This window comes from Dermacentor albipictus, chromosome 8 (genome assembly GCF_038994185.2).
Source record: "Dermacentor albipictus isolate Rhodes 1998 colony chromosome 8, USDA_Dalb.pri_finalv2, whole genome shotgun sequence".
Classification (NCBI taxonomy): Eukaryota; Metazoa; Arthropoda; class Arachnida; order Ixodida; family Ixodidae; genus Dermacentor; species Dermacentor albipictus.
In genome coordinates, this window is record NC_091828.1 from 38611173 (window position 1) to 38623658 (window position 12486).

Consider the following 12486-nt stretch of genomic DNA (forward strand, 5'->3'; position numbering starts at 1 on the left):
AACATATGCGTAGAAGATCGCTACGCAGAGCACCATCGGTTTTTCACCCTTTTTCTTATTGTAAGGCAGGCACCTGTCGCACACCATCGACACAATTTTACGATACCGGCTGGTGCATCTGAATCTGCACCCATTTCTTCCACGGCAAGACATGCTGAAAAGTGCCGCGATCTCGCACGGGCCTTTTCCTCCAATGACCAAGAGCGCCAGAAGAGCCCTCGCGGTCACACCGCCTCAGCACCCTCCTTCCTTGCTGGAGCGCTTGTGTGGCTTTCCATCCGCTGCATCTGGACTCTCTTCAAACATACTGACCAAAGGGCCTATAACGTAAAACTATTCTAATATGTTTCTATTCCAATCTCATAACATCAAATTTGCGTAACCACCGACGCAAGGATCTGGCGGTCACCCGCAGGTTCGTCTGAACAAACCAATCAAATGCTCCTCTCGTTCATAAGCGGTCGCTTCTGTTTGCTTGAAAACGAATGACATTGCTTACAATGAACGGCTTGTGATATCTAATTGGCTGACAAGAGGTGAGGAGCACACTCAAGTGGAGAAGGGTTCTATGGGGCCGAGCCGCTGCACTGAAAATCGATAACCGAATTAAGAGGGTGGTGCCGGCGTCGGCGGTTGGTCCACTTTGCCTTACTTAGCTGACGGTGGCTCGTCAAAAATCGCGGCAGCATGCAACGGAAGCTTAAGAATGATGCTGAAACGGATCCTCAGCAAAGAAGATCTGGCAGAAAGAAGTCCTAAGTGGGCCGAAAGTGCTTGAAAACGTTACACAGCCACGCAAACAGTTTTATTATACGCAATTAAACCCATGCGCTCCAGCAGGTACGAGTCGCCAGTGCTTGAGCGATCGGTAGCAGCCAACATTTATTCCTTTCGGAATGGGGCAGCCTGCGGCTATTCAGAAAAAAAATTCAGTTTGGTTCGGCATATTATAGCATTTTTATTGCGTACACGTCACTTTGACGCGTGATATTTTGCGATTTTATGACGTCGCGGGACAGGCAGGTGATGAGGGCGCCACCCGAAAACTTCTGACCAATAGCCGAGGCCTATGGGCGAAAAGGGGTTGAATCAGGCATAACAATTTTTTATTTTGTTCCAACAAATCATGCATAATCAGTGTGTACACGTCATATCAGATGAGGAGCTATTACGGTTTTCGTGACGTCGCATGATAGACAGGTGAAGTGGGCGTGGTCCAAAAACGTTGTGACCAATCATGGGGGTGGGGGGGGGGCTAATTGCAGAATTGGAATAGAAAGGTTTGGAATAGTTTTACGTTTTAGTGCCCCAAGTGTGAAGGGCTATAATGCATCGCTGAGCCCGCATATCCCATTACCTACGTGATAGAACCCATTCAACTGTGTTCGGACGTGCGCCGTAGTGGACGAGACATTGTCGACATCGAACACCTGAAGCCGTAGTAGTGAGCATAGGGAGCACTCATAGTGAGGAGGTATTCGCTTGCCAGACGGATCCCTTTTCGCTCACGAGGGTAAGTGTAGCGAAGAAGGGGAACAATGTAGGGGGTCACTTTCTCCAGTGCCTTCTAGTGGGTCAAGCTCTTTAGCGCTGTTCTCGAAGAACACCACTCGTGCAAAGAGACCGTGCCCCGCGCTGACGGTCGGCACAACTGCTGGTGCTTACTAAACACCTTTACATTGTTAAATTCTTATTGAAACGCTGAAATAACTGTGTATTAGGATTCAGTATGCGCTTATGTTCATCTTCTCATATAACAACAATAAAATGGAATAGCACATTAAGAAAAAATACTTGCTTCTTTGTATAGGTCATGTTGCATACAATAATTCAGAAAGTAATAACTTATGTGGAGCTTACACTTTGCACCAGAACAGTAAGTTAGTGCTCCAAAGCATTCTTTTCTTGCTTCAAACAGCAAAATGTTCTGCTCCGTAAGGGTATATGAATGCTCCAAACTGCAATTTTCCTGCTCCTAAAGCTGCTTCAAAAGACCTAGTGCCACTGCAATCACTAAAATTACATGTGCGCATTAGTTGTATCTCATTATATTGCTGAAACAAGCTTGTACGCCTGTGGCTACATGAAGGGCGCGGATTTAAGTGTCTGCTACTGTTACTATTGCTTAATTTGCGCAAAAGAAACTTTCTTTTATTTAAAGACCCTCCATGCTTTGTCTCTTTCAATGGAATCTTGACGATCCTTGCCACACCCCAGCGGTGGCTAAGTGACTAGATGTTGCCTTCAGCTCTATGTCGCGAGTTTGATACCCCATCTCGACGGTAGCATTTCGAGGGGGTGGAATGCAAAAACACTTTCCCAGTTATATTTAGGGGCACGTAAAAAAAACCAGGGTTTTTGCGCCGTCAGCCCATGACTCAAGGGCTGTTTCCTGGAGATGTGAAACTCAATCAGCTAATCGATTCCAACTGATAAAAGCCCTTCTTGCGGTAATAGATCTGTACCACACGTAGATCTGTGTTTGGGTGCCAAACTCATGGGCTTTATGTAAATGCGAATAGCCTTCGCGGCAATTGTCAGAGCAGTTCTTTCCGGCTTCCCAACTATGCCACCAAATACATGATACCGAAGGTTGCGCAGTCTGAGGTCTATTTCGTTCACATGGGTATGTGCTCCTCTTCAGTGAACCTCTTTGAGAGCAACGTGGCTCAACGTGCATGTGCCACTGGGCATGCGCGTGCTTCACGGCGGTGCCTCCAAATGGCGCAGCGTGTCTAGAGGCATGCGCGAGAGAAGTGAGCTGCCGCAGAGCACGCATAATACATGAGGCATGTCAGCTATTCGCAAACATGTACAGTCTTCGTTGAAAATTTGTGCCCAATTTTTTTCGCTGTATGACGCTGGGAATCAGTGAGACAAAGATGAGAACGTATCACACAGCTGGATAATCTAACTGGAAACGTCGACCGACCAATAATTTCTTGCTGCATAATTCTTGGATTTAGCTCTAAACGTTGCTGCTGTTTTAGGCTCTAGCCACCATGTCGTTCCGACATCTCTGATACTTTCCAGGTCATCGACAGTGAGGTATTCAGGTTCCTGATGTTTGCCGAAGAGCAGTTCGAGGATGCCATCGAGTTGCTCGAGAGGGCCGCCTTGGTCACCCGGGATGGAATGGAGATGCCTTTACTGCTCGACCCATGTACGCAACAAAACGAAGGAGGTGCCCGCTGCTGGTTGTTGACTCACGCGGTAACTCATTCCGTCACTTCCACCACGTCCACGCAAAAAAGTGAAGCGTGAGCATCGTACACAGCACACACTTACCACAACCCACTGGCATACTGCTTGCAATTTATGTTAAGGTCAACGCATAGACGCTTGTAGCAGTGTTTCCAGCCACTAAGACACCAGATGACGTTATTCTGCTCGTTTTATCTGCAGGTCAGCGACAAAGAGAATTTTACACACATATAAAGCATATAAATAATATTTAGTTGATATTATCTCTACAAATCACCCATATAAATTCACTCACATGAATAGGCCACACTGACAGGGCACAAAACACCTCTCTGAGTCGCTAAGGGACAAGGGAGGCAAGACAATGAGGACTCTGCATATACGAGACTTTACATATGCCGACACACCTTGTACGAGTTCTAGCCGTGAAGCGACCCAGTTCATTTCGTTTCTGGAAGCAGCTCTTGCAAATTTTATTGTCACTGCGCGCGATGCAGGAAAAGTTGAACGAGTTCCTGAACCCCTTTGGAATTGACTTTGACGAACTGCGCGAAGGCAGCCTAGAGTTCAACATGATCCGTGACGATCCCATGGCTCCGTGCGACCCCAAAGCTGCGGTGCTCTTCTTGGCTACATTGTGGTTTCTGCGCGAGCACCGCTGTTTGTCGGGCGTCCGCCTGAACGTGTCAGTGCTGGCGCGCTTTCACCTGGTGCGATTGCTTCAACACATCACGTTCTCCAAGCGGGTTGTCACGGCCCACTTGACCGGCGTCGAGGGAATCGAGCTCCCGTTCGAAGTGTGTCCTCTGGTTCGGCTTCTCGACCAAACGGAGCTGCTTACGCACGTCAGCCTCGACACGGTGAGTTTTATAAAGGCACGCTTTTTCCAAGCATCATGAGGAATGTGCCTATAATTTAGTCGTCATTACGTGGCACAATGGTGTGACAGCGCTGATAAGGCGCCCGCCCTGGTGGTTCAGTTACTATGGCGGACTGGTGCTGAGCAGGAGGTCGGTGCGTTGTTTGATTCCCAGCCCTCTACAGAATGCGAAACCCACATTCAGTTAATTTTTGTAAGTTTTATTTGCCCCCTCTTCATTTTTCTAAGAAGATCAGGCAAGCAAGCCTCTCGACTGCGCCTAGTAAGATTAGAGTCCAAAATGCCTTATGGCTCGCATGTTTGGCTGGCTAAGTCGTGGGCCCACGGGCGTCTCATGGGCCAGTTTTACCAAACCGGTCATGCAACACGTCTCTAATGAGTGCCCGTGGTAGATAAGTCGCTGTGGCGGCGCACTGCTGATCGCGGGTTATATTCCAGACCGCGGAGGCCGCATTCCGAATGGGGTGGAATGCAAACTTATTCGTGTCCCGTTCTTCGGGTGCAAGTTGAATACACTCAGGCTGTCACAATTAATTCGGAGATACCCCTCAGTATCGAGTCCATGATAAATAGTGTTCGATGTTTCCGGTACTCCTTTTTCTTCGAATTCGGAAGTTATTATTCGGTGTTTATTTCTGCCCATTTGAACCGGTATTTTTCGGTGTTTAATTTTAATGGCGGAGAGAAACCGGTATTTATCGGCGCTTGTGTTGTTAGTCGACCGTTTAACTACTGGACAATATATAACGCTCCTCAAATGACTCGACCTTATTGAATACACTCCAAACACTCTAAACAATTCCTTATTGAACAAGCTAGTGAAAATAACAAACGAAACGGGAACGCTTTGAGGAGCATGAAAGTACTACTTAAAGTTGCTGATAAAGATGGGCATGTACATCGTGAGAGCATCGTCAACCATCGCCGCATGCTCCTTAGGGCCCGGGAAACGCACTCCAGAAAACGCACGTTTACGTTTTCGCTCGACCCTTGGATGACATGAAAATTAAGGGAAGTTTTGACGAGACCAACCATTCTTTGCTGAGTGCTCACCAGATGCTGCCAAAGACAAATTTCCAGATAGAACTTTGTAGAGTAGATATGGAGTGTAATGGAAATGTATAGCAGCTGTAGGAACAAAAAGAGCCGGTGAACGTGTGCATCAGGGCCGTGGTTGCTTGATCGCTCTGCCGGTGATGATTAGCATCATAACCGTAAGCCTATTTTATGGCCACTGCAGGATGAAGGTCTATGCCTGCGATCGCCAATTACCCCTGTTCTGCACCAACCGATTCGAACTGGCGCCTGCAAATTTCCTAACCCCTAGTCTTCTGCCGACCTTGACTGCGCTTCCCTTTTCCTGGCACCCATACTGGAACCTAATAGTCCACTGGTTATCTAACGTACAAATTATATGGCCTGCCAAGCTTCATTTCTTTCTCTTCATGCCAGTAAGAATATCGGTTATCTGCGTTAGCTCCCTCATCCACGCCGTCATCTTCCTGTCTCTCAAGGTCGCACGTAACATTCTTCGTTCCATCGGTCTTTGCACGGTCCTTAACTTGTTCTTGTGCTTCATTGTCAATCTCCAAGTTTCTGCTCCATATGTTGGCAGCGGTAGAATGCGTTAATTGTGCACCTTTCTTATGTTGATAACGGTAAGCTTGCAGTCATGATCTGACAATGTCTGCTATGTGCACTCCAACCCACTTATATTCTTCTGTAAATTTGTTTCTTATTCTGTAAATTTGCTTCTTAATATTGGCCTACGTAAACGTACCCCTTCTAATACTCTAGAGGCTGACGGGTGATCCTGAAGTCTTGTGTCCATGCCCGGCTACTGACCGTTACCTCTCTCTTCTGCATATTAATCTTGAACCCCGCTCTTATATTCTCCCTGTTAAGGTCCTCAATAATATGTTGTAACTCCTCCCCAGTATTGCTGAACCAAACAATATAATCTGCAAATAGAAGGTTGCTGAGAAATTCGCCGTTGATCCTTACCCCTAAAGCTTCCCATTTTAATAGCTTGAATTCCCCGCATGTAGTGAACAGCAACGGAGAGATTGTGTCTCCTTGTCTGACCCCTTTCTTTGTATCTTCCTACGTTTATTCTGGAGAAGCAAGGTAGCCTTGGAGTCATTGTAAATACTTTCCAAAGTGTATACGTAAGCGTCCTGTACTCCTAGATTACGTATTGCCTGTATTCCCGCTGGTATCTCTACTGAATGAAATGTCATTTCCTAATCTATGATAGCCATATAGAGAGGTTGATCGTACTCTGCGGATTTCTCGATTACCTGATTGATGACGGGGATGTGATCCGCTGTAGATTATTCCTCTCCGAAGCCAGCCTCTTCTCTTGGTTGACTGAAGTCCAAAGTTGCCCTTATTCTATACCAGAATATCTTATACAATAGGGGAAGCAAGCTAGTTGGCCTGCATTTTTTCAGTTCTCTAAGGTATCCCTTTTTGTGGATTACTATGATGTTCGTATTCTTCCACATCTCTGGGAGCCTTGAAGTCGATACACAGTTCGTATAAAGGGCCGCGAGTTTTTCAAGCATTAAGTATCCATCATATTTGATTAAATCGGCTGGTAGTCCATCTTCTGCAGCTTTCCCCCGTTTCAAGTCTTGCAAGGCCCTTCTGACTTCATCGATAGGTTGAGAAGGAGCCTCTGTAACCCATTCATTATTGCTTCGAATGGAGGTATCGTGGCTGCTCTGGGTACAGTACACATCAGAATAAAATTCTTCTGCTGCTTTTACCATACCTTCGAAACTGCTGATGACATGACCCAGCTTACCATTCAAAGCATACACCTTGGTTTGCCCGATGCCAAGCTTCCTTCTCCTTGCTTTGAGGCTACGTCCATTTTATACTGGTTCCTCAATCTTTCTCGTATAGTTTGTCCTTGTTGATTAGTTTTGAGAGTTCCGAGAATTCTCTCTCATTTCTTGAGTGGGACACTTTCATTCTTTTTCGTTTCTTTATCAGGTCTTTCGCTATTTTCGAGAGCTTACCTGTTGGCGGCCTTGGTGCCTTACCTCCTACTTCAAATGCTGCTTCTGAAGGCAGTCTAGTTACGGTTTCGGTCATTACCTCAATGTCATTTTTTCCCTCTGTTCTAAGGCTGAATACTTGTTTGTAAGGAGCAGCCTAAATTGATCTGCTTTTACCCTTACTGCGTCTTGCTTGTCCTGTTTCTTCTTGACCAATATAATCTCTCTTTTCATATTGTCGCGCATCCTAGACATCACTAACCTATGATCTTTGCACTTTACCCCACCTAACAATGCTGCATCCTGCACTATGCGGGGATCGCCAGAAAGTATGAAACATATTTAATTTCTTCTTTCACCATTAGTGATACTCCAGTTACACATTTTGGTGCTATGCTTCCTAAAGAAGGTGTTCGTTATGCGTTGCTTATTCATGTCCGCGACTTCTACCAACATTTCTTCTCTAGTGCTCCTACGTCAATGCCATACTGGCCAATTGCGTGTTCACCAGCCTACTTTATCCCCACATATTCAGTGAAGTTGCCCAGAAGTACAGTATATTGAGTTCGTACTTTTCTAATCGCTAATTCAACCCCTTCCTAAAACCGTTTTGTTTCGTCATCATCGTGACTAGAGGTCAGAGCCTAGGCTTGTGCTACCTTTATTCTATGCCTCCTATTTAATTTTGTTAGAACTACTGCTACCAATCATTAACACTGTAGAATGCATCAGTGTTCCCCGCTATGTCTTTATGGATTAGGAATCCTATGCCGTATTGCTTCTTATTTGGGAGTCCTCCATACTAGAGGTCGTGGCCATTATTACCGACTTTATAAGCCTCATTAGTTCTTCTAACCTCACTAAGGGCAATGATATCCCACACAATGCCTCATAGTTCTTCAAGTGTTCCTGCTAAACTAACTTCACTCGAGTGGGTTCATGTGTTTAACGTTGCAAGGTTAAGTTTCCAGTGGCGGTAGGTCCTGGTCTGAGCACGCTCTGGTGCCCGTACATGTCTGATCGCCGCCATGGTCACTTGCTCTGCAGCTACTAGAGACTTAGGGCCATTGGATGATTATGCTCTTAGGTACGAGGCCGCGGCTTCGACTTCCGTCCACGGTGGCCGATTTTTTATAATCGACGCACAGAAAAAAAGGCCCGCTTTGCAGCTGTTGCCAATATGAGCAACGGAATCAATAAAAAAAAATGATGAAGCCGTATGCGTGACTTCTCAGAACTTTCAGAAGTACTAAATGGGCCTGCTTGCTAGCTCACTACCTTCGGTCGAGCTGGGCAGTCTGTTCTAGAGTGGTCGTGGCTGGCCAGAAAGAATTGTAAGAGTGAAAAGTTTTCTTGGTCTGCACCCACCATAGTAGCACACCCCTACAGTGCAGAAAAAAATAAACGCTGCTGAGGCAATGCAGAAGACTAAGAGTGCGACCAGGTGAAGTCATTTCTGCCATGTTATCTACGGCCTCATATGCCTATATGATTGGACAAAGCAAATTCGCATTTTGTTTTTGACAAACCAGAAAAATATCAATGCCCAGCGTTATACAGAACGATCAAGTCCAAGAAATGCGACCTTGCTTCGAAATTACTGCAGAAGGAAATCAGCGGCAAGCGCAAACTCGTTTCTTTAAGCTTTAAATTAAATTGTGCAGTTTTACATGCAAAATACACGATCTGATTATGAGGCGCGCTGTAGTGGGGGACTCCGGAATAATTTGAACCACCTTGGTTTCTTTAACGTACACCTAAATATAACTATACTGGTGTTTACTGCTCCATTGAGATGCGGCTGCCGTAACCACGATTCTTTCCCCCACCACGTACTTAGCAAGCCAACATCATACACTAAGCAACCACGGCGGGTGTTCCTTTTTTAAAGGTTTCTTTGGGAAAAAAGCCGCTGGTCACTGTGTACACAAAGCTTTAAACAGCAAGGCGTGATGCGTAAGGAAGCACATACAATTTAGCCAAATTTTTATCACAGCTACAACGCCGACGCTCGTCAACACAAAAACCTTAGCATGCATGTACACATGGTTGCGTTGGAGCGTGAAATTCAGGATTATCCGGAATTATTGTGGGCATTCATTTTTTTTTCTCTGTGCTTGACTTGCAACTTGTAGTCGGCGGCGAGGTGTGGCTTCTGCGAATCGAGCTCATGCTCTCGCATGACACCATTGAAGTGGCCTTCTTATCAGAGGTACACAAAGTTGCCACCATCCCTAGCGACTGACTGTGATATAAACGTGAAAGCTGCGCTACACAGCGGCCGATACGATAGGTGGCGTCCATGTAACCCTGCCACAACCACGTAAAAATTCATGAGACTGGCACTAAGAAAACATTCCAATAACTTCGTAAAATAAGCCAAACAGCCTATCTGTTATGATTGAACAAATCAGTGGTGATGGCCACAAATACACGAAGGTGAATTGCAAAATCCTTCATGCACTTAGACTTAGCCGCGCGTCATATGAATCCTATATGTAGCAAAAATTAATACGTAGCCGTCCACTACGGGTTGCGTCATAATCACACCGTGGTTTCTGTAAGTGCAAGGCGTTTATTAGTCAACGGTGTTTGGGACAGTTTGGAACCGTGCGCAGAGCACGGACTCTCAGGACGAACGAAATTAACGAGCAAAAACGCTGAAGAGGAGGAACCACTAGAAAGCGCTGGAGAGGACGACGCACCATATCGTTCCAATGCTTCTCTATAGAAGCAATATTTCAGAATTAAGTTCTGTCTGTAATGATGCTGAGACACAACAGAATAGAAAGCTATGAACCACTGTTAAATATAACACCCAAGCTCATGCTTTCAATTATCGAAATGTGATAAATCATAGGGAAACATGAATATGTGTACGTATTGTAATAATCCTGACATCATTTCCAATGATTATTAATCGTTTTTCTTTTAAGAAGTCCGAAAGGTTAAAAGAACGTGCTGGTGGGCTTCTTCATCATATTTCCAAATATTACCCAGCGGAGGTTTTAAGGCAAAATGAAAAACTAGTGCAGGTCTGGAAATACAGAAGTGATGCCAGAGAAAGCGGCATGCTTGTTGTTCTCATATGCGTAAGCTGCATAACCTTCATACCGCATTTTCCTAAGCGCTAGTGAAAGCAACGTAGTGTAAGCGGTATATCGTTTGTTGGGAAAAGCCATTCCTCGAGGAAACATAACGTGCATGCAAAGTATAACCTTGACCTGGTTGGAAATGCAGGTACACGAATATACAAATATATTTTAAAATTTTAGTAAAAAAAATATCAACAGGGTAGGATCACAAGAGCCCGACTTTCGTCACGTATGACGCCTCATGACATCTTTTGTTTCTTCGCCACTTCGATTGCCTTTGAACTGCAGGTAACACTAATGGAAGCTGAGGGGACATGTCTGTCTTCGCTGGTGGTCGCCAATCCCGGACTCCGCTGTTTGGCTCTTCGGAACGTAACCATGAAAGACACCGTTCTGTCCAGACTCGCGCAGGAGTTCAAAGAGCACCGCCGACCGCGAGAGTTCGAACTGCGAGGGAGGATCCGCTACTGTGCGACGGGCACTGAACTCGTCTCGAGGCTGCTGGACAGCTCCCTGCAAATTCTAAGCCTCGATATCACGTGCGACCTTACCCAGCTGTTCGAGAAGCTCAAGGACAACAAACAGCTGATAGAGCTAGAGCTCGGACGCTGTTGCGCAGTCGGCGTCTGTCTAGACGCACTAGCTTCTGCTCTGGCCCAAAACGTGACGCTGCGGCTACTCACTCTGAGCCTCGACATGGCGTCGATGTCGGCCACAAGTTGCTCCTGGAAGCACTTGGGAGACTTGGTTCAGAACAGCTGTGGGCTGGAAACTTTGTGTCTCCGCGATTCGTGTCTAGGTAAGCACGCTGTACACCCGATAAGCGAGGCCATGAAAACAAACCAGAACCTACAGACGTTGAACCTGATGGGCTGCGGATTCTCCTGCGCCGACGCCCTGCTGTTCGTACGGGCCCTTTCTCAAAATGCTTCACCTATCATGACAGTGAAACTCGGCGTCTTAACGGCAAAGGAGTGCGAATGTAGCCAGCTTTTCCGAGAGATCCTGGCTTGTGGGCTGCTCGATCACTTTCAGTGGGTCTTCAAAAACCCCTCGTAGACCGGTTTTCAGGCCTGCGCGTCATGTGAGATGACGCAGGCTACGTCACTAGCCACCGGCTGCCTTCCACTCAGCTGGCTCGGCACCATTCGCAGACACTCGGGCAAACGCATCAATGCCAATTTACGTGAGCGAGCAAATAAAGTCGACAATGTTGCATCAGATGGGTTTCTCTCCGTTCATTGTAAACAGTGTCAGCGTCATTGTCGTCATTGTAAACAGTGTCAGCGTCGTAAACAGTGTCAGTGTCATTCAATCAACAAACATTACTGGTGAAACTAAATGCGAAATCACTAGACTTAGAAGTTGAGCCGATAATTCCCTGCATGATAATTAGAATTCTTGAAGACAATAGTCCACCGTATTAAATTTACATTCTCGGCAATATTATGAGCTCGAATTTGATAGCAATGTATGCACGTCTGAGTGGTTCTTCGAGATTCAACAGTGTGATTGAAAGGCTAGCGGTGTGTACAAGAATGATCACCTATGTCATCAATAAATAATGTTGTCGGGCAACTATTTAAAAAGTGTAGAACAATAGTTTATATCAGACAGTAACCCACGCGCATAATGGATAGAGGACCTAATTTTTCCTTCTCGTTTGCTTGTTCATATGTCAGGAACAACGGCAATGGCATACTGCAGCTTTTCGAACCGTTTCGCACGAGGGTGATCTAAATGCTCCACTCCTCATGTTCTAGTGCCCGTGTTATCTGGATTTTGTTGGTATTATCGGGTCACGTTCAATTGATGCTGGTATCGGTGATGGGTAAATCTCCAGTGATCATGGAATCTTTTGGCCCGCCTTGTACAACATCAGTTGTTGGTACTGGCGGAAAAAAGCCTGGTCAACCACCTTCTTTCTTGTGTAGAAACGTTGGAAAGGATAGTTGGATCTTATCAATCAGCAGGCTCCGACATGGTGGCAGCAAGGGCAGTGCCATCGTTGTGCTCTCGTCTCACGTCAAAAGTTTTAGGGGCTGAGTGCAATGACGCTGAGAACTGCCTCCTCAGATCAAACGTAATTTTTTTGGTATTCCAGAAACGAATGGCTTGACACGTGGACAATATGAGTCAAACGTAATTACCTTTTACTCAGAAAACTTGCCGTTAGAATTAATGACCATCATATTGAAAGCGCTGATCAATTGTGTCGCTTCAAGTCTGGCAATAATTTTTCTAGTATTATTAAACTCACGCGCTTTAAAGATAGGAGAGTATCTTTAGACACGCGTCTAAA

The 12486-nt window shown here is 45.8% G+C and overlaps 1 protein-coding gene across 1 annotated transcript in view; it reads left to right on the plus strand.

Moving 5' to 3' along the window:
- LOC135916367 (uncharacterized) overlaps positions 1-12486 on the plus strand; it is a 59490-nt gene that overhangs the window by 18850 nt on the left and 28154 nt on the right. The window contains exons 2-3 of the mRNA XM_065449730.2: positions 3034-3213; positions 3702-4064. Of these exons, the coding sequence (XP_065305802.1) occupies positions 3064-3213; positions 3702-4064 (513 nt within the window). The 5' untranslated portion in view covers positions 3034-3063. The remainder of the gene's footprint in view (positions 1-3033; positions 3214-3701; positions 4065-12486) is intronic.